The sequence below is a fragment of the Mustela erminea genome, chromosome 5 (genome assembly GCF_009829155.1).
Source record: "Mustela erminea isolate mMusErm1 chromosome 5, mMusErm1.Pri, whole genome shotgun sequence".
Taxonomy (NCBI): Eukaryota; Metazoa; Chordata; class Mammalia; order Carnivora; family Mustelidae; genus Mustela; species Mustela erminea.
In genome coordinates this window covers 68,834,704-68,857,898 of record NC_045618.1, presented here as the reverse complement: position 1 = coordinate 68,857,898, position 23,195 = coordinate 68,834,704, and the positions used below count along the sequence as shown (strand labels likewise).

The 23,195-nt window shown below is 35.8% G+C and overlaps 1 protein-coding gene across 5 annotated transcripts in view; it reads left to right on the top strand.

Annotated features, from left to right (window-relative positions):
- The window catches only part of CEP152 (centrosomal protein 152), a 91,819-nt gene that overhangs the window by 43,778 nt on the left and 24,846 nt on the right, over window positions 1-23,195 (top strand). For 4 of the 5 annotated variants that reach the window (XM_032343649.1, XM_032343653.1, XM_032343650.1 and 1 more), the window contains exons 13-19: window positions 5,636-5,840; window positions 10,132-10,254; window positions 10,839-10,948; window positions 11,687-11,815; window positions 11,947-12,079; window positions 18,292-18,573; window positions 20,909-21,040. In XM_032343649.1, coding sequence (XP_032199540.1) covers window positions 5,636-5,840; window positions 10,132-10,254; window positions 10,839-10,948; window positions 11,687-11,815; window positions 11,947-12,079; window positions 18,292-18,573; window positions 20,909-21,040 — 1,114 coding nt within the window. The remainder of the gene's footprint in view (window positions 1-5,635; window positions 5,841-10,131; window positions 10,255-10,838; window positions 10,949-11,686; window positions 11,816-11,946; window positions 12,080-18,291; window positions 18,574-20,908; window positions 21,041-23,195) is intronic. The other variant, XM_032343652.1, reaches the window with a different exon arrangement.

Genomic DNA, 23,195 nt, shown 5'->3' with positions numbered 1-23,195 from the left:
TTCTATATTTTTTGTTATAACCTGTTACATTTTAATTCTCTTACTGTTTGTAGTAATTTTTCCATTATATTTTAGGTTTTACTAGATAGGATTATATCATTTGCTAGTGGAGATAATTGTAGCTTTTTTGTTTCACTTATGCTCCACATTCTCTTTAAGGTTACATTAGAGTCCTTCTATTTTATTAGGATATTGATAGTGTGAATGCTGTTTTTCGAAGTGATCATACTATTTTGCATTACCAGAAAAAATGTCTGAGGTTTCGGTTGTTCTACGTTTTTGTTAAAACTTGGTGGTATTAATCTTTTTAAATTTGTAGTGTGTGTAGTGGTAATCTTACTGTCGTTTAATTTTTATTTACCTAATGACCCATGATCTAAGCATCTTTTTTTCTTGGATTGATTGATTGATTGATTGGAGAGAGAGAGAGAGAGAACATGTGCACGAGGGAGGGGAGGGGCAGGGGCGAGAGAATTTTAAGCAGGTTCAGGGCCAGGGTGGAAGGAGCTGACACTGGGCTTAATTTCACAACTCTGAAATCATGACCTGAGCCGAAATCAGCAGTTGGACATTGAACTGATTGAGCCACCTAGATGCCCCTCAGCATCTTTTGATGTGCTTCTCTCCCCGCCGCCTTTTTTTTTTCTGATGTGCTTATTTGCCATTTATATATGTCATTTTGTCTTTATTCCAGGGTACAAGCCCTTTCTCTGATATGTATGTTGTGAATATTTTCTTCTGCTCTGGTTTTCCTTATCACGTTCTTAATGTATCTTTTGAAGAGCAAGAGCTTAAGTTTTTATGAATTCATATTGATCAGTTATCTCTTTTAAAAGAGTTCATGGTTTTTTGTTCTAATGTACCTGTGTCACAGAAATTTTCTTAGGACTTTAGAAATTTGATAGTTTTACCTCTTATATTTATATCTATGGTCCATTATAAATTAGTTTTTTAGTATGGTATGAGGTAAATGTAAATGTACAGAATAGGCAAATCCCTAAGTAGAAGGTCCATTAGTGATTGCTTGGAGCTGTGAGGACAAGCAGGGGTAATGAGGAATGTATGAGGAATGTAGGTATAGGATTTCTTTTTTGGGATGTTGAAATGTTCTAAATTACATTGTGGTACTGGTTGCACCACTCTAAATTTTTTCATATCAATATCCAGTTGATCTAATACCATTTGTCAGAAAAACTTCTCTTTCCTCATTGAATTACCTTGGTATCTTTGTTGATAATTAATTGACCATTTATGGCCCGTTTCTGTACTTTCCATTCTGTTCCCCTATGCTTTTGGTTAGTAACAGTCTTGATAATGTAGCTTTACAGTAAAGTGTTGAAATGTTTTGGACAAGTCCTTCAACTTTATTTTCAAAATTGTTTTGAATATTCTAAGTTCTTTGCATTACAAAATGAATTTAATGATTAGCTAGTCAATTTCTACAACATAGTCTACTGGACTTTTAATTGGGATTATGTTGAATCTGTAGACAAATTTGGAGAGAATCGACACCTTAAGAAATTGCTATTTGTCAGTTATACCTAAATAAAGCTGGAGGAAGAAAAAAAATGAGTCCTCCAATTTCAGAACATACATGTTGTACCTCTCTCTTTATTTATGTCTTCTTTAGTTTCTCTCCAGTAATGTTTTGTAGTGTTTTTTTTTTTTAAGATTTTATTTATTTATTTATTTGACAGAGACAGAGATCACAAGTGGGCAGAGGGGCAGGCAGAGAGAGAGGAAACAGGCTCCCTGATGAACAGAGAGAGCCCAATGTGGGACTTGATCCCAGGACCCTGAGATCATGACCTGAGCCGAAGGCAGAGGCTTAACCCACTAAGCCACCCAGGCATCCCTGTAGTTTTTCATAGATGACATTTTCCGTTAAATTGAATAATTTTCTTTAGCATTTCTTCTAAGCTTCCTTAGATGATGTCCTTTTATTTCCTGATTATAGAATTCTGGGCCAATTGTTCTTTTATTTCAGCATTTTAAAGATATGTTCTTGCACTGTCTCTGGCCTTGGTGGTTTCTGAAGAGAAATCTGTTGTTATTTGGACCATTATCTTGTGTATAATATGTTGTTTTACTTTTGTTGTTTTCAAGATTTTTTTCTCCTTTTCACACTTTGATTATGATGTGTCTTAAGTGTGTGTGGGTGTGTGTGTGTGTTTTAGTTCATTTGGGGTTCACCAAGTTTATGGAAAATGTAAATTTCTTGTGTCTTTTACCAGACTCCTGGAATGTTGACCATTATTCAAGTATCTTTTCTGTCCCTGCTTCTTCTCTCCTACTCTAGGTCTCTATACAACTTAAATTTTTTTATATTGTCCCACGGTTCCTGAGACACTTCATTTTTTTCCAATTTTTTTTTCTGTTTCATTTTGAATAATTTCTGTTGAGCTATATTTAAGTTTACTCACTCTTTGTTCTGTTATCTGAGTTTTATTAAACTTGTCCAGTGAGGAATTTTTTTTTCTTTTAACTTTTAAATACTGTATTTTTCTGTTTTTTCCTTTTTTTCCTCTTTTTCAAAGATTTTATTTATTTATTTGAAACAGAGAGATCACAAGTAGGCAAAGAGGCAGGCCGAGAGAAAGGGGGAAGCAGGCTCCCCACTGAGCAGAGAGCCCAATGCGGGACTCAATCCCAGGACCCCGAGATCATGACCTGAGCCGAAGGCAGAGGCTTTAACCCACTGAGCCACCCAGGCGCCCTGTCAAATACTGTATTTTTCAATGATAACATTTCTTTTTGGTTCCTTTATAGTTTTTATTTGCTGAGAATTCCTATCTTTTCATCCGTTTTAAATATGTTTCCCTTTATTTCATAGAACAGAGACATAATAGGTGCTTTAAACTTTGAAAACTCTTTGTGATAGCTCCAGCATTTTCATCATCTGTAGATTTTTTTTTTCTTGCAGATTGGTCCATTTTCTTGGTTAGTTGCATGTCGAGTAATTTTAGATTATGATCAGGCACATCTTGTTGTATTGTGCTTTGCAGATACTGTATTTTCTTTACAGATTGGCAACCCTGCATCAAGCAATTCTATTGATGCCATTTTGCCAACAGTGTTTGGTTATCTCAGATCTCATGTCTCTATGTCACATTTTGGTAATTCTTACTATATTTCAAACTTTCTTATTATATTTGTTATGGTCATCTGTGATCTATGATTACAACTCGCTAAAACTCAGACAATGGTCATCATGTTTTAGCAAGAAAGTATTTTTTAAGTAAAGTTTGTATATTGTTTTTTAGATATAATGGTATTACTCACTTAGTCGACTTCATTTGAGTCACTTTACTGCATTGTTTGCTTTACTGTGGTGGTCTGCAACCAAATCTGTGATATCACCTGGGAATGCCTATATTAGACGTTCAGATTTTTAAGTTGTGTAGAAACTTGTATGGAGTTTCAAATCTCAGTTTATTTGTCCAAGCCTTTGCCACATTGATCTGAATCTGTCTTTATATGCATAGCTCAAAAGTTAGTCATTGTGAGATTTGTGTGTGTGGTTTACATTTCAATTAAATTCTCCAAATATTTACTCTGCAGGTTCGTGAGTCTGTTCTGTGCATGCATAGTTCAGGGCTTAGACTAGGCGTGTATACATTTATGCACAGAATTTATGACTCCTTTCTCTGGTTCTCTCCTCTCCAGGAGTCTTCCTGCACTCTCTCTTTATCTTGGTTTTCAGCAATTTGATGTTAATATAACTTACAGTGTTTTTTTTTTCATTTTCTGCTTGAGATTCATTGAGCTTGTAGATTTTAGTAGGGTTTTAATTTTCATCAAATAGAGTTTTGGTCATTAAAAAAATATTGGGTTGTGCCTGGGTGGCTCAGTACTTCGGCTTAAGTCATGATCCCAGGGTTCTGGGATTGAGCCCTTTGTTGGGCTACCTGCTCAGTCAGGAGTCTGCTTCCCCCTCTCCCTCTCCTACTTGTGCTTATTTTCTCTCTCTGAAATAAGTAAAATCTTTAAAAGAATAAACAAATTTTTTTTGGTCCCCTTCCCCTCTCCTCTTCTGGGATTTCAGTTACAATGGGGTTAGAAAACTTAACATGCTTAGTATATTTCTCTTTTAGTCTTCTTTCTCTCCGTGTTTAATTTTATAGGGTTCTATTGTTATGTCTCTATGTCTGCTGATATTTTCTGCATTAATAATTAATGTTAATTAAATAAGCTGTTAATCTCATCCAGGATATTTTTCATTTCAGATGTTGTAATTTTTCATCAAAGTTTGGTTTGGGTCATTTTAATATCCTTTATTTCTCATTGTGTTCGTGTTGTTTCTCTTACCTTAACATATGAAATATAATTAGTTCTACTGCCAGCATTATTGCTGGGTCAGTTTCTATTGACTGATTTTTCTCCTGGTTGTGGTTTTTATTTTCTTTCCCTATTTGCATGCCTGGTAAATTTTGATTGGATGCTGAACATTTTGAATTTTATGTTTGAGATGTTAATCTTGTTTAATTTTAAAAATATTGTTATTCTTTTTCTTTGGCACACTTAAGTTTCCTGGAATCCATTTGGTCCTTTTAAGGCTTCTTTATAGGTTTTGTTAGGTCAGATTTAGAGCAGTCTTTATTTAATCTGGGCCTAATTTGGCACCATTACTAAGGCAGTATTTGATATTTTGTGAATTGGGTCTTTCCACTATGGTTCTTTGGAACCTGCAGTATTCCCAGCCCTATTTCTTTTCTGTGACTCTTTCCCTGGCCTTGCAGTAATATTCTCACATGGATATACAGATCTCTAGAGCTCTTTCTGTAGTTACCTTTCTCATAGTATTTCCCTCATCAAATTCTAGCCATTTTGTCCTTCCCAAACTGAACTCTGCAACTTGGTAAGATTACTAGGCTGCCTTTGGCTTTTCTCTCCCTGTGCTGCAGGCTGGAAACTTCCTGGGGAGAAAACAGGAATGAGCATAGATAGGGCTCACCTTGTTTTCCTTTCCTGAGGGCTCATTATGCTGTGCTGTCTGTTGTCTAATGATTGAAAATGATCATGTCATGTATTTTATTTGGTTTTCTTGTTTTTTAAGGCAAGAAGAGAAATTCGGTAATTAATCTATTACAGCATGGCACAGATTTCTCCTTCTCATTCCAGTTTTGAAATTTATTGAAACTAAATTTGGAATTAAATTAGCGTGGCTTTTATTTTTGTTATTTTTGCCCCAGTTGCTCAGATAACCACCCAGATTTGTGTATTAATAAAAGAGATACAGAAATTGTTAGGATGACTAGTTTCTTTCTTTTTTCACTGCCTCCTTTATTTTTGTGTTGTTTCTCTTCGATTCATACAGGGCATGTATATAAAGCATGCAACTTAACCAAAAGCAAAAAAAGCATGCCATACCGAAGTTCACATGGTTCAACTCTTTAAAGTGAGGCAGGTGGTCTAAGCATAATCATAGTCTTATCAATAGACTTCTATATATGGGGACATAGTGAGGGTTATATCGTTGTGTATGAAAGAACTTAAAATTGTTTTTGAAATACTAGTGTATAGTTGTATACATGGTCACAAAACGTGGTCTCAACTGCAGTCAGTTATTTTCAAGGACTAACCATGCTTGATTTGTTACTTGCTTTAATATTAAATGTGATAATTTCTCTATTAGCAGTATACAGCAAGAAGAGCCAAAGGATGAACTTTCCAAAGATGAGGTCATTCTGAAGCTGAAAGCGGAAGTGCAGCGTTTGCTGGGAAGCAACTCTGTGAAGCGTCACCTGGTGTCTCAGTTACAAAATGATCTCAGAGACTGTCGCAAGAAAATTGAAGGTTTCCAACAAGCGGAGAAAGATGAGAAAAGCATCATAGTTGAGGTTTGTAGAATTTGTCGTCAAAAACCCATTTTTAAAAAGTTAAATAACGAAAATGTTTACAGTCTTCACATTTAAATCAAACCTTTGTCTTCCAGGGTTTCATTTGACATTATTTAGAAGTAAAGTATAAAGAAGGGAATGCCACATAAAATATTATATTTTCTAGTTCCTCTTGGCAAATTTGTGATAAAAGAATTTTACCTAATTAGCATCTCATTAGGTAAAATTCTTTTACCACAAATCCAAGGAAACAGTCTATGTAACAAATTACCTGTATTTCCTCAAGACTGGCTTGTATCAATGAAGTTGTTATAGCCTTAAGTTCTTCATAGCTAGATCTTTCAGCATTTTGTCCATAAGAATTCTCTGGCCCGTGCTCCTGTAATCATCATTCTACATAAGGAAATTAATTATGTAGTGGTGGTGGTATGAGTGGGATCCGCACAGAAACCAGTTAAGTCAGAATCATTGAATCCACTTTTATATCCTTTAGTTAGTGTCCTCACTTTACAGATGAGGAAAATGAAGCTGGAGGAAGTAGTAATTTAACCAATGGGTATTTTTTTAGATGAACACTCAAGTTCATAGTCATCTGATTAGCCCATGGTCACCTTCAAACTATACCTTTACTTATTTCCCACATTTCTAATGAGCTTTCTACTTAGTCTGTAGCATTAGAAAGCAGGGTTGGGGGATATATGGAGTAAGAGCAAACTCTTCAGCTTAAGGTGTTTTTTTGTTTGTTTATTTTTGGTTTTTGTTTTTGGTAAAGCTATTCTATGCAAGGTCTTGTGGGGTGCAGTGAAAAGAAACAATTGAAGGAATTTAGAATCTAGAACTACACTATCCTAATAGCAGTATAATGGAACCACCTATGTAATTTAAAATCTTCTAGTAATCCCATTAAAGTAAAAGTAATGGTGAAATTAATTTTAAGAATATATTTTATTCGACCCAATATATTAAAAATACTATCTTCTCAGTATGTAATCAATATAGAATTATTAATTAGTTGATTTACATTTTCTATGTTTATGCCAAGTCCTTGAAATCTAACATGTATTATCTACTTATAGCACATTTCAATTTGGACAAGACACATTTCTTTCTTGATAATTTTTTATTTAATTTCAATTTAATTAACATATGCTATATTATTATTTTCAGAGGTAGAATTTAGTGATTCATCCACATCATTGCAAATGGCAAGATTTCATTCTTTTGATGGCTAATATTCCATTGTGTGTGTGTGTTTGTGGTTTGTGTACCACAGCTTTATCCATTCATCTGTCAATGGACATTTTTCAAGTGCTCTATAGCCATATGAGATTAGTGGCTACCATATTCAACAGTACAGGTCTGTAAGGAGATGGATGTGTATGACTTTGTGTAGTAAGGATGATGCTAGTTGCTAAGTGCTCTGAGATGGAATAACTAACCAGGTATGTTTGTAGGGGAAATGGTAAGACAAGCCTTAGTGAGGTCTTTAAGGAGAAAATGTTTGCTCTCTCTCCTGAAGGATAAATGCAGGAGAGAAAGTAGGAAGAAACATTTCAGCAGTGAGCAGAAGTATATGAGAGGTTGTAGCAAATAAGCTGATGTAAGTAGGGAGTAGGTTATGTGACTGAAAGTCTATACTGTATAAACTCAATCTTTCTGGAATCTTTGAAGCCACAAGTATATAGATATTATATCAGTTTTTAGAATAATATTAAATCCTGACATTAATGTTATAATGTTGAGTTTCTCTGCTTGCTGTAAGGGTGTTAAGAGAGAGAACATGTCAATTTAAACTTCCTCAGATATCTTTCTAAAGAGAATTAGGTCATCAAAATCCTTTCTTAAATTTTTTCTAAGTATTGAGAAGGCAAGCAAGAATATGTACTATGTAATCTTACTTAGCATGTTTCCTTTATGAACATTTAAAAGTCTTACTATTTTTACTGCTTTATAACCTTGTAGTATATTTTATGTTTGCTCATATCCATTTTATACAGAACAATTACAGATTATCACAAAGAGTCTGTTGTTTTTGCTTTCGTGTCATTTGACTGTTCAAACAGTGCTGCTCTCTGACATTTCCAGGATCATAAGTGATGAAGGTTAGTAGCTTGTCCACATGCAGCACTATGCACTGATTGGGAGTGGACCAAATCCTCTGCTGTTCATTCTAATTGAACAACTGGGCCATTAAGGCAGAATGTAGTAAAGTTCTTCAGAAGATCAGTCTAGCAGTCAGGACCCATATCCACATGGAACTTTTTGTTAGCATAATAATAAAGCACAGAGGCCTTTCTGTATCTGATATTCAGTAGAGATCATTACCTAACTACGAGCTGTAGTTAAAGCCGTTAAAGCCATACTCTGATTCCAAGGTACTTGATAGACAGTGTTCAATAGCTCAGAAGGTTCCTAGCTAGAATCTTTTTAGACATAGAAATTAGGAAGACAATGTGAGAATTGGTGTATTACATGTCTTATTTTCTTGAAGGTAATGTCTTTAGTATTCCAACTTTAGAAAGAAGTTTCATTGTGACACTCAAGTGGTGGTTTTCTCTTTAAAGATTTTCATAAGAGTTTTGTGCTGATAGGTATAAGTATCTAGTGTCTGTCTGCCTGCAGTGTGATAATATGTCAAAACTGAGTGTCATAGCTAGCCATGAAAATCGTTTTCCCATATATCAGTATGATGTTATTTTCAATCATTTCATCTCATAGGAATAAAAACTCACCAATGGGGAAGGAAGCACAAATGAATATCATAAACTTTAAAAAGTGGGGCCCAAGTTAAAAAAAAAAAAGGCCATTCTAATGAGTCAGTAAAATCCTTAAAAGTCTCATTAGTACCCCTACATTTAGAGAGAAGGTAACAGTAGGTGTTGGTAGCTCTTCTCTTTTCTGACTAGAGTAAAAGCATGGCTTCTGGGCAATGATGGCAAGTGAAAGGGGAAAGTCAACAACTAGAGCAGTCTCCCTGTAAAGAAAGGCAAATGCTATGAAATGGAAGACTGAACCAGAACCTTGGTGTTCCACCACCCCACACATGAGTGAGATGCACATTATCTCCCCAATGAGGAGAATGAATCTCAATACAGGATATTTTTCAGACATTGTGAAAGAGAGCTCAGACTTAAAGTAAATACATAAACCAACAAGTCAAATGTAGCAGATATTTAAAAAAAAAATAAAAATCTTTGTGGCATCCACAATGAATAAAGAATTCATAAAGGTATAAAGGTAGGTAAGGAAGACACTTAGAGGTGAGAGGAAAATAAGAAGTCCTGTAAACAGACAAATCTCGGAAGATGAAAAACAAACAGTGAAGGTTATGTAAGAGGTTCTGGTATGATGGCAATGCAAGAAATGCAAATAAAAACAATAGTTGGCTACCCTTACCCCATCAAGTACAATAATTATTTCTAGAGAGTCACTGCCATTGGAGGCAAAGAGAGTTGGACAGATTTGCTCAGACTCTCCGACCATGTACATTTGCATGGCCTTGTGGGAAACAACTTGCCAAAGTCTGTCATGACTCAAAAATTGTACCTGTTGAATAAAATACAGATCTATGAGTTAATACTGGTTATACAAACAAATAAGTACAGAAATAAAAAAGATGCTAAACTTAGTGGGTGTAAGATAGAAAATAGAATATTTGCATAGTCAAGTATCTCTTCATAAGCTACTTATTCCTAATAACAAGTAGAGAAATTATGACTTTACAGTGAAGGTGCCTGTGGACACCACCTTCATTTATTGACCATCATCAGTGATGACACGCATTGACATCCTCTGTTTCCTAAAGCACACACAAGTCACTTCTGTGGTATTCATGACAAAAATGGATGACCTGAATTTAATAATGAAGTAATATCAGAGAAACCCAAATTGAAAGACATCTTACAAAATAACTAGTTGATACTCTTAAAAAAAAAAGTCATAGGTTTGAAAGACAAAGACTGAATTGTCCCTAGATTGAAGGAGACTAAGGAGACATGACAATTAAATGCAATGTGGAATCGTTGATTGGATCCTGAATTAGGAAAATGGACGTGAGAGAAAAATTGGAGAATTTTTTTATAGGGTCTGCAGATTAGTTAATAGTACTATATCCTTGTTAATTTCCTGGTTCTGATCATTATACTGTGGTTATATTTGGGGATGGTGATAAAAGTTATATGGAAATTATTTGTGTTTTTGCAGTTTCTTTGAAGGTATGAAATTCATTCAAAAGCAGAACTTAGAATTTTTTAAAAGCCTGAAAAGCTTTTGATTTCTTTTTAACATTTAGACTAAAAAAGAGACCTCCGAAAATGGAACTAACCAATTATGGCCTGGCTCTTCTGATATGATTGTCAAAGATGAAATTCTGCGACTTAAAAATGAAATTCACGTTTTACAACAACAAAATCAGGTGATTAAAAACGTTTCCTGTATTTTGTGAGAATTTTTATGACCTCATTAAATTCAAAGGATATAACAGACTTCTCAAAAATCCAGAGACAATGTGATTTAGTAGACAGGTTTATTAGTAGGTGACTAAGGATTCCAGTTATTCCCCTTTATTGGTCATGAGGTAGTAGTTTCATGAGAAGGTGATTCCAGTTTCCTGTCTATAGAGAAACATGGCTACTAGAGGTGTTCTTCTCTTGACCAAAAAAATTAAACCTTGTTTATTTATATAGCTGTGAAGATTATTGAATTCTAAGACTTATTTTAAGACTCAGTCAGCTAATACTTCTCTGGTTAAATGTTTTCATGTCATACAGTGCAAAAGGAATTCAAAATTTTAAATCTTAACCCTATCAGAAAGCTACTTGTCAAATAAATGAATCTATACTCTTACAGGGGTTATAAAGAGACTTTGTAGGATTATGAAAATGATTCATCAATGTTACAGGGTAGAGATAAAGCACAGAGGATATTAAAAGATAAGATTGGACTAATCAGTGAAAATGATGTTTATATCCTCTAACTACTTTATTCTTTTGTATCTAGGAACTTAAAGAAACTGAAGAAAAACTGAGAAATACAAATCAAGACTTATGTAGTCAGATGAGACAAATGGTACAAGATTTTGACCGTGATAAACAGGAGGCTGTGGATAGGTAAAGTCTACATAGAGATCTAATGCCTGCCTCCACTCTCTGCCCTCCTGTCCCTGCTTAGAAAAAAAAAAAAAAAAGAAAGAAAGATTCAAGAGAAGTTATGGAGTGAACCCTCCCTGCTGAGATCTTAGAAGAAGAGGGAGTCCCTGGCTTCTCAAATTAGAATTCAGAACACCTTTTCCGTGGGTTGGGTTCTATGGCATCATCAAAACTAGTTCATTGAAATAGTATAGCTTTATGGTTTTTGTAGACTGTCTGGGAAACTATTCTTTATTAGGAAGAAATCTGTGGGAGGGAATATGTCTTCCAAATACCAAATCATAAACTTGGAAACAGATTTTTGGAGTATAACTTACTTGTGAGTTGGGTACTTCTAGTATTTACATTTAATCTAGATACCTTGGAATTTTGGAACTATACCCTATTTCAATTAATTTTTTGTCAATAATCCTCAACCAAAGACCATTATCTGTGTGAAGGATTGGGGCATTTTCATGTCCAAGTTTCTAATTTTTCTCTAGAAACAGAAGAAAGACGATTTTGAAGATTCTTTAAGCTCATCAATTGGGAATTAATTATTACCACTTTTGGTTGGGGAAAACCAACCTGACCTTGATTATAAGTTGCATCAGAGGGAGGGAGTGGATAGGGAAGGAAGGAAAAGACACCAGTTCATCTTGGTGTTTCTAGTAACACTGGGTACTGCCACAGATTCTACTGTCTGTTTTCTGTTTCTAGGTGTGAGAGGACTTACCAGCAGCACCATGAAGCCATGAAAGCCCAAATTCGGGAAAGCCTCCTAGCAAAGCATGCTCTGGAGAAGCAGCAGCTCTTTGAAGTTTATGAGGGGGCTCGATTGCAACTTAGGTAAGAACAGGAGCGTGTAGCTACCCTTTACGCTGTAGAGACAGTATTCTGTTCCATACTTGAGGGGAAAATTGTTTTGCAGCCCTTGTATTATTTTGCGGTCATTTAGTTGCCGGTTTTGTGTATCCAAGGTCTGACTTAGACAAGATGAATAAGGAGATGGCTGCTGTGCAAGAATGTTACCTGGAGGTGTGCAGAGAGAAGGATGACCTGGAATCGACTCTCAGGAAGACCATTGAAAAGGAGCAACAGGCTCAGGAGAAGGTATGGGACAAGTTCATGCTCTCTTTGTTCCATCTCATCCCTCTGGCCTCACTGTTGTCGTGGAAACCAATGCTCTTGTTGTCTTGTGAACTGGGGAAGGCATACGAAGTCCCTTTGCTTTTGGATGTATCACATCAGTATAGCACACAACGTATAGTAAGTATTGAGATGGTTAGTAAAGCCTAAGTAGAAAATGTCGTACATATAGAAGAAAAGGATTCTTCCTTACATGTTTATTCTAAGAGGCAAAATAGGGTTCTAAAAACAAACAAACAAATAAATAAATAAATAAGAATGGACCCAAGTCACTTTGACTCTGAAACCCAGGGATCCTTGTTTTGTAGTCATTTGTTGGCTGCAGGCAAACCTGCCTCGTCCTGTGAGCACTGCACAAAATATTCCCTCAGACACATTTTCCTCTGACCCACTTCTCTCTCAGTACCTAAGTATCATTTTCTTCTTCTGGGAAGAAGGGCAGGAATTTGAACTTGGAACTTATGGAGCTATGGAGAGCAAGGTCACACTGTTAGTGTGACCCAATCTTTCAGGGAATTTCTCATTTTTAGGGAAGCCGGAGGGGCTACTGTACTCCCTCCTCCTGCCTGAATCTTTGAAGTTGCTATTGGTGAGTGTCCAGGAGTAAAATCACATGTAAACAGTCACCTCTCTTTTCTTCTCTGTCCTGGCGGGAGTCTCATCCAGACACACGTCTGACTCTCCCTTCCACTTTGGACCAGCCTACAGACCACAATTTGAAAGCCACCTGCGTCAAGATTAGAAAATATTTTTAAAGGCTTGAGTAAATGTTCTATACAGAGGTTTTCTGAATAAAGTTACATTAAAGCAGGCTATTGCTACTACAGACTTAAAAAGAATTAGTAAAGAGCAGGTGAGGAATTCAGCTCATTTAATATTTTGATTATTTTTGAGTAGATTAGTATGATAAAAAAAAAACATGCCATGTACACATATCATCTAATGGAAAAAGAACTTCTAAAGGGAGCTATTTGAGTGAGTGCTGGCAGTATAAAATTTAAAAGGGATATTAAATTACTTAGAAATTAAGAACTTTTCAGTAATGTTTAAAAAAATTAAAATGGGGGGAGATCTCTACTAGGATTATTTCTTTTTAAATATATAAATTGACAAAGAACAGAGCACTTCTCTCAAAGAGGTCATTCCTTTCAGGAATATATTTTTTGATACTTTTAAAAGAATCAGTTTAGCTATAAAACTGGATCTCATATAATGAGCCACTTGCAGTTAACAGCAGATATGACACTGGCTCATGAATGCTTGCGCACCACAGCAGGAAGGAAAGTTAAAACTGCGATCTGGCCCTTCCAAAAAAACTTAGAGGTTAAATTTTTTTCTTTAAAAATTTCAAATTGTCATACAGTGAAATTGACTTTTAATCTGGTTTAGAGTTCTATACACTTTTAACACAGGATTTAACACAGGTATGGAATGATGAGGGTACAGAAGATTTACCACCCTACAAGACTGCCTTGTGCTAGCCCTTTGGAGTTATACCCACCCCACTGAGAGGGCCCAAGTACTTAAACACATGAGAAGTAGAATTCATTCCTTCTCTGGGAATACCTTAGTTTTTTATTTAGACTTACACAAACCCGTTATAAAATTTAGTGATCTTTGTAAGCCAGACAGAACAGAATTTTAAGTTTGAGAGAAATTTATTAATCTTTTCATATCCTCCAGAGGTAGGCAAAGATATACCAATCTGTTTTCCTAGGAAATGTCTCATACGCACACCGTGGAAGACTCTTACTAAACTCAAGCAAGCTAGGGAACTTCAGGGTAGTCCTTCTCGGCAGGACATAGCCATTTTCCCTGCAGTTGGCTTGCAGGTCAGTAACTTAGTCTGGATACAGAATTTATAAGATAGGTAACCCCAAGAATCCTAGGGTTTATTTTCCTGTTCCATATATGTTCTTTTCTGAAACACTTATTGAGTCAGACTGTGGGTTAAGTAGAACTCAATTCCAAGTTTTAAAACTTTTATTAAAACACAGAGAACTTCCCTCACATGTTAGCCTGGCTTGTTCAGAGAATGGGAAAAATGTAGACACAGAGCCCTTCAGACTGTAGTAATCATTGGAGGTCATGAATTTGCAGACAAGGCAAAGGTGGGCAGTATTCCCATTCATAATGTCATTTCCATATACCTTAAGACTCATTTATACAAATTGTAATACATGCTAAGTCATTCCTTGGAAGTTAGAATTCTTTTGCTGTCTTGGGCATGCAAAGTTTAAATGTTTTAAAGCTATCCAGAAATTTACTTTCCTTTAATGATAAAACTTTAAAAATTAGGTATTCCCGTGTAGGATGTTCAAATGGCAGGTCCCCGGTGCTCAATAGGTCTATTACTTTACTTCTATAAGGAGAGGAAAGCAAGATTTTCCTCATTGTGGTAGATTGCAAAAATGGCCACATATTCTTCCGGCAGTGAATGCATGCTATAGTATTATAGTGTGACTTTGTGGCTATTCTCAGTAAGAAGTGGTCTGTTTGTCATCCCTTGAATCTGATCTTGGCTGCGTGACTTACTTTGGGCAATGGGACATTAGTATACGCAAAAAGAGCCTTAAAAAGCACTTGTGCATTGGAGCTTACAAGCTTGATGCTCTGAGGAACACTGTGACCACCACCATGTGAATGATCTGGGATAACTTGCTGGGTGATGACCCATGTGACCAAGTCATCCTTCTATCCAGACATTAAGCTAATACCCAGACATGTGAGTGAGGCCATCTTAGACCATATAACCTCAACTGCTTGCAGAGATCAGCAGCATTGACTTAGGTCAGAACCACCACCCAGCTGACCCAGAGAATCATGAGAAATAATAGATGTTTGCTATTTTAGTTTAGTTTTATTAAATTTTGGCTGGCTTACTATGTAGCAAAGCTGATCTATACACAAACATACAAATACACAGAAAATTGGTAGCAGTTTTCTGTTGAGTCTAAAGGAAATGTAGGTTCATATGGAAACAACTCCTGAAGGATAGATGTACACAGAAGATAATTTGAGGATTCTTTCTAAAGTCAACAAAAAATAACAGTGATATGTGATATGAGCCTAGACAACTTTCTCAGCCATGTGATGGAGACTGTCCTATAGTATTAGTACAACTGTAGTTTCCATGACTTGAGTGTGAGTAAATGGATCCTTTAGTTACCAGAGAATTTCCGAAACCATGCAACCATGCAACACTGAGCAAAACTAGGTGGTATCTTTTTGGCACCTGCCGTTGGTGGAAAGGCATCAGACGGCAATTCAGACCAAAATAAGTCAGGTCAGGTGTGAACCAGAAAAAAACTCAGACAACCAGCTAGTCCTAAATCAGAACTAATGTTAAAGAGACACCGAGCCTGAGCTCTCTTGCTGCTTGGCAGTAGGAATGGCACATGTACACTTCTCAGGCATGACATTCTGTGGGCTTCAGTGGGATCTCAGTGGAATGTCCAGAGAACCATTTCTGAAAATTTCCAAAACAAAACTTTTACAGGTTATTTCGACCCCTGAGTAGTAGACCTTTATTAGAGTTTTTGATCAACTGGATTCCTAGAGTAAGTAGAGAATGTTATAGTAATACTTAAATTATTAGACTTTATCTGGTCCTTGATATCAAATATCAAGCTATTTGATAATGCTTTAGCTGGTTTTGATAAAAAATTTTGTCTTTGGTAGTGAAAAAAAATAATACCAATCTGAATTTATTACAGGATGAGTAACTTTTAAGATAGAGCAATAATTTTTGACTTGCATTGGATTATAAGTCTTTGAGAAGTATACATTTTATTTCTGGGCTATAATATCTAATGGGTCCCGTGATGGGTAAGGTGTAAATGTAAATGTCAGTTTCACTTTTTTAAAAAGTTGGTGTTCTGGGAATTTATTTATTGAATAGTTAGATGCTTTTTCTTTTTATATAGCCATATATAAATTTTTTAATCCAATATTTGAGGTCTAAGGTCTTCACAAGACAGTTCACTAAGCAGATAGAGTTAGTATGTAGGAAGATCATTTGTCTCTGTTGCTATTACATGCATGTAACCATTATTTTATATATTTGACTTGAAGAGTATTAGTTCGTACAGAGATATTTACTTGAATTTTGTTTAAAGAGACAGCTATTGGAGGAAAGAGAAGAATATGTAAGCAAACTGCAGGTGGATCTTGAAGAAAAGTACCAAGATACCCTAATGATGGAAAAGAACAAGTGGCTGAAAGAACAAGAAACTGATATTAAGCAACAGGTTGAAAATGAAGTGATGTTAGCCAAATCACACTGGGATGAGGAGCAGAAAGAGGTGTGGGTTAAAATTTCTTTCTAGTCACCATGTTTAAAAAGGGTAGTATTAACTGTAGAGAACAGTTCTTCCTGAACACAATTTTTAATTGCCAAGTACATACGTAATCATTTATTTCATGTCTCAGAATTGGGCCATTGGCAGCTTACACTAGTAAGCTTTTATTTTTTTAAAACTCCCCCTGCCCCGCAACTCTTCAACCCAATTCAGGATATAATGGATTTTGGAGGAGCACTTTTTTGATTCCTCAAAATGAAATCCACATCTAATTTCATATTGGGGAATGGGTCAGATAACTCCAGAACAGTCTATAATAAGAAATAAATACCCTGTATTGTAGATTAGAAGATAGAAGTAATGACTAGACAGGCTCAGAAGCACAAAACATTACCTTTGTTACCTAAGTAGCAAATGAGATTGCTAGTAGTTTTCTACAAAATTTAGAATCAGTTTATGATCTAGAAAACTTAGTCAGAAATGAAATAAATTTTCACGCTTATTGAAACTAGGTTCTTTTAAGCACAAGATCACTATTAATTGGAATTGGTACCACCTAAAAGTGGATTAGTAGACCACTGTTCTTTCTTTCGGCCTTTCCTGCTTTCCACATCCCCAAGAGCAATTCATTAGTCTAATGCTGGCACCTGAAATTCTTTTTCTTGTCATGTTTTAATATAAAAATATATATTCTAGAATATATATGTTGTATGTATTTATATATATAAAATCTGGGTAGCACAATACAAATTCCCTATTTTTACATTGTCGCAAATTGTTTTTCGTTGAATTTGCTCACCAGTTTTTACAAGAAGGATGAGATAGCTAATGTTTTGGGGAGACTGTCAGGAAAGCATAAACCCTTACACAGGTTGCCATTTCAAATGAACCAATACGATCTGGGAATGTGGTAGCCAGGGAAGTGGTTCGAGAACTCTGGATACCCAGAAGGTAGAAAACAGGAAAAAGAAAAAGCAAGTTCTGTTGTATCACATTTTTGCCTAAGACTGACTGTGTTTGGATGCATCCTAGCATTTTGTTGAAAGTAGAAAGTTATCATTAAAACATTCTTCTGACTTACTTGTGGAGCACAAGGAATAACACGGAGGACAGTGGGAGATGGAGAGGAGAAGTGAGTTGGGGGAATCAGAGGGGAAACAAACCATGAGAGACTGTGGACTCTGAGAAACAAACTGAGGGTTTTGCGGGGGGTGTGGGAGGGTGGGATGGCCTGGTGGTGTGTATTCAGGAGGGCACGTACTGCATGGAGCACTGAGTGTGGTGCATAAACAATCTTGGAACACTGAAAAAAATAAAGTAAAAATAACAACAACACGTTCTTCTACTCTGCCTCCCCCCTTCTTGAATTTACAGTTAACTCTAACACTAGAGCTTAGTATCATAACAAACAAGATTCTAATCTGTTTAATAAATAGAACTGTTTTTAGATTGTTCAGTTTTAGGTTGATTAATTAGATTTAACTCAGTCCTTGCTTTGTGGAAAGCCTGGTGTTGATGGGGAAAAAACCACATATTAATAGAAGTTTTCTTCTAAAAAAAAAAAAAGGAATCAAGTCATCTTTATAGTGGCGGTGTCAAAGCTTCCAGAAGGTTGCATCTTGAGAGCGAGATAGCCTAACCTTATGCAGTACACTTAAATCCTCCATGTGATTTATGTCATGTATATACACAGTAACTTTCAGGATTTACTTGAGAATATATTTTCATCAACCAAGTTTCTAAATCTCATGTAATTACTACAACAATGTCTAGATGGTTTTCAAACACAGCTGTGGTTGCTCTTTTGGCTAGCTATTAATTCTAGTTTTTGCTTATTTGAGTATTTTTTTTGTATGATTTTTCTTCTGAAAACAGATCAAACAAGAACTTATTCAACAGCTTGAAAAGGAGTGGCAGTCTAAGCTGGATCAAACCATAAAGGCCCTGAAAAAGAAGACCTCAGATTGTTGCAGCCAAACTGATCAAGTTACCGCCATGGATGTTATTGCCAAGAAAGAGATGGCAATCATGCTAGAAGAACAAACGCGGAAGATCCGGCAAGATTTAGAACAAGAGAAGGAGACAGCTATCAGTGGGGGCTTGAAAAAACTTGAGGTTGAATTAGAACTCAAATACTGTGAAAATATTGCCAAACAGGTAATATTAATGCTTTATTATTGTAAAATTATCGGAACTGCCTATTAATGAAAACCTGTAAAATGTTATCATTGAACTTGTTTGTAACTTTATGTACATATTTTTTAAGACTTTATTTTTTTTTTGACACAGATAGAGAGAACACAAGCCGGGGGAGCTACAGGCAGGCAGAGGGAGAGGGAGAAGCAGGTTCCTTGCCAAACAAGGAAACCGAAATAGGGCTCGATTCCAGGACCCTGGGATCATGACCTGAGCCGAAAGCAACTGCTTAACAGACTGAGACACCCAGGCACCCTCATAACTTTATATTTTAAAAAAATTTTATGAATTCTAGGGTAGAGAACATCTTATGTTGTTACTAAAATTTTCTTCATTATATTTCTGTCACAAAGCTTTTACTCCCTTGGTTTTTCTGTGTATTCTTTAAGTTTTCAGAATATTTGCTCTTTTTCAATCTAGCATTAGGATGATCAAGGTTAAAGGTGGTTTTACAGCTGAATGAAGCGCAATTTCACTATGTATCTTTCATATCTAACTTTACAGAAAATACTTCACTGAAGTAGTTCTAGAAAAACAAATTTAAAGCAAGTAAGATATTTAACAGTATTTACATTGAGACTTGCAGAGTTGAATGTGCAGGCATGCCCCTCAACTGGGACATTGTTAATCCCATATCCTGCCAGAAAGCGGTGCCATTGGCTCCCCTTGGACCAAGCACTCAGACAACTAGCTCCCATTTAACTGGGCCATGTTACTTGGTTTCCGAAAGTGTCATACTGAGAAAAGTATAGCTCTGTATAAATGGAATAAAGAATTAATATTTTTTTATCTGTATTATTATAGTGATTTTTTGGTTTCAGGATGCCTTTACACTTTCAAAAAATGTAAGACCCTAAAGAGCTTTTCTCTGTGTGTGTTATACCTATTTACTGTATTGGAAAATAACTTTGAGAAATTTTTAAAAAAGAATACTGAGGTGTGCTTGCCATTGGCTGTCAGAGCAGTGAGATGCTATATAGCATGTAGCCTCTGCAGCATTGTGTTGTCCACACATGAATGAGTGGGAGTGAAAAAAGAAAAGGTCTGAATATTATTTTGAAAATAGTCTTGACCTCACAGAGCACCTGACAGGATATTTAGTCTCTCAGAGGTTCCTGGACCTTAATATAACATTCTTTAGTGTATATTTACTCTTTTAGAGCTATCACTGTTAAAAAACTCTTAAAATAATACCTGAAGTAATATGTTAAAAAAGTATTCCACTTTTGATAAAAACTTGACATTCTGCTTCTTTGTTAAATGGTTCTGTGTGATTTTATAGGGAATCCTTATGGAATGGAAACATAGGCAAATATATATAATGGTATCAAGGGCATCTTCTGTCAGTTAAATAATTTCCTGAAATGTTTAAGGTTTGAACAGAGTTAAGAAAATGTTCTACAAGGAGATATGTTTAAGGATACTGCTCTGGTGTATATCTAATCACAGATCTTGTGAAGAAAAATAAATAACATGATGTAGTAGAAAGGAAGTATTCATAATAACTTTTTAAGGAATATAAATTTCTATAGGAACTTTATCTTTTCCCCATAATTTTAACTCCCTGGAATTTACCTGTAAATATATATAGCATTTTGCAAAAACAGTTCAGCCCCTTATGTCAACTTGGTTTCTGTATGTTTGTATGGATGTAGGTATATGTGTGTTTGTGTGTATTTCAAAATAAGGGAAGAGTACTTAATTATCTTGTGGTAAACTGTGACAGATTTACAACCATGTAGCCCTCATAATTCTTCAGGTCTTACATTTTTGCCTAAATCGATGCATCACCTTCATTCTTTAGTTGCAAACTCACAATAGACAGGAAAACTTGCTCTGGGACAAAGCTATAAAAAATATCGGTGTGTGCTGGCATGTGTTAATGTGTTTATATGTAAGGCAGGAGGACTGTGGATATGGTTGGTGTGCTCCTAGACAGCGGCTGACCTCAAGTAGCATTCCTGCATGTCTTCTCCTTTTTCTTAAGAGAAATAGGAGTTTTTTGGAAATGGCATTGGTACTTTGTATGAAGCTTTCCAATAGTAATATTGACTGTCGAACATTTATAGATTCCTGCTTGTTGTGGTGGCATTCACTTGGGGCAGTGTGGGGAGTTTTGAACAGAAGGATGAGAATCTACTGTTGGGGGTAAGGTGGAGTACTAGAAGTCTCTGTAACTAATGTAGTGTGGTACAGTGGGAAATACACATGAAATTGTAGTAGCTATTTGCAAATGGGCTCTTTCTGAAGGTTAATACCTCACTTTACCTCTTTCTCTTGCAATATCCAATTGCAGGTGGAAACAGCTGTGCAAAATGCTCGTCATCGATGGCTGGAAGAAATGCCTGACCTTGCAGAGTATAAAGCACGTGTCAGAGCAGAACAGAAGAAGTGGGAAGAACAACAAGACATCACTGTGGCCAGACGGGTAAGCGCTCTCCTTGAGAGATGCTTCACAACAGCCTCTCTCCTGACCTCCCAGCTTTGTCCTGGGAATTTGTATCTACTCAGATGGTTATGGAAGGATTAAGTACAATCATCCATGTTGAACATTAGCTCAGAGCCTGGCTGATGATGTCTGTTATCATCATCAAGATATTGAGGGAGAAAGAATATATTTTAGGGTCCTGAAACTCTCATAGTCAGGAAGGTAACCTTAACTGTGAAACTGAATCCCATTTGATCTTGCCCTATCATTAGGAGAAATTCGGAGCAGGTATTTATCTGTTTATTAATAGTCGTGCAGTATCCTTTCACATGGTTTGTTCTCTGCGCTCACTCAGTAGTCTTATAGTCTTGGAAAATAGCCAACACTCCTTTCCGGATACCTCATGTTTGAGCAGAAACAAAATCATTTTGCATTCTCCCAATTTATTAGAGTAAACCAATTCTAATCAAAATGACAGTAAACTGAACATGGTTTTGAAATTTGACACAATAATACTAAAATTTACTTGGAAAGGACTAGAAATTTTTTAAATGTTCTGGAAAAGAAATAGTAGTCCAGCCCTAACACATAATAGAATATGTTGGAAAATGACAATTCAGTGTTGAGTCACAAAAAGAGAATTCTTTTTGAGAATTCTGTATTATACATACTGCAGAGATAGGACCAACTGTGAATAAAAGCTTAATTGTTTCAAAACAAGGGGATAAGGAATTATTCCATAATAAATACTTTTATGATAGCCAGAGAGCAATTTGGAAAAATTAAGGTTACCCAAGCATGCATCACAATAAAGGCTAAATTATTAAGAAGTTAAACATTTTTAGGGCAACCCTCTCGGGTCTCTCTCCAGGAGCTTTGTACTATCAGTCAATAAACTTTACTATCAATAGGTTTTGCTTTACTACCCACCAAAGAAAAGAAAAAAGGAAAAAAGAAAAACATTTTTAAATAAGCACATAGGGGAAAAAAGGGATATTTTAGATCTTTACCATAATAACTCAATTTTGGGACAACAGACGTAGTAGCAAAGATAAAGTAAGTAGATAAAATAGGTACAAACATTTAAAACATTTTTGCTTTTATAATTAAAAAAAAGTGACAGGATAATAAAAAGGAAAATGAAGGAATTAAACACGGGAAACGATGGGGCACCTGGGTGGCTCAGTCATTTGAGTGTCTGCCTTTGGCTCAGGTCATGATCTGAGAGTCCTGGAATCAGGACCCCACATTGGGCTCCTTGCTCAGTGGGAAGTCTGCTACTTTCTCTCCCTCGGCCTGCCACTCTGTCCGCTTGTGCTCGCGCGCTCTCTCTTTCTTTCTCTCTCTCTCTCTGTCAAATAAATAAATAAATAATCTTAAACATGAGAAATGTTAATACTAATACACGATAAAAACAATACAAATTTATGAGAAAAACAAGAATCTGTGGATAAGTACAGCAGAAAATGGACATACAATCTTCATGAGAAGTCCAAATAACAAATTTAGGGTACTATTTTATGCCACATGTGTAAATTCTGTCTTCTTAATTATAATACAAAAAAATACATTGCAGTATTAAGTACATACTGTTCTCCCAATATTACAACCATTTTGGAAAATAATATGTGCAACAGACATTGTGAATTATTCATATGTCATATTTATAATCTTATTCCACAGGTTACTTAGGGAAATAATTCAGCACAAATAGACTGTTCTAACTTTCTTCTTAAGTTACGTGATAGTACACACTGGTGCTCATTGCATTATTCTCTATACTTTTTAGTAAGCTGACATATTTCAAAAGGAAATTTAAGAGGAAGAGAAAAGGGAAATAATGTGAGGACGTGCATGTGTTTCAGAGCTCTGAAGTCAGGAATTATAAAGTTGGGTAGAATATAGAAAATAAAGTAGTCAAGAGATCTTTCCTTAAGAACCAGAAGACCTGGATATATGTGAATGCAGATATGCAGAAATCAGAGGACAGTGTGTTAATTCTCAAACTTTAGCTGGCATGAGATCCCCCTGGAGGGTTTGTTAGAGCAGATTCCTGGGCTTTTTTCCTTGAGATTCTGAAATGGTGGGCCTAAGAGAATCCTGAGAATTTGTGTGTCTAACAGACTCCTAGGTGATGTAACACTGCAAGTTTTTA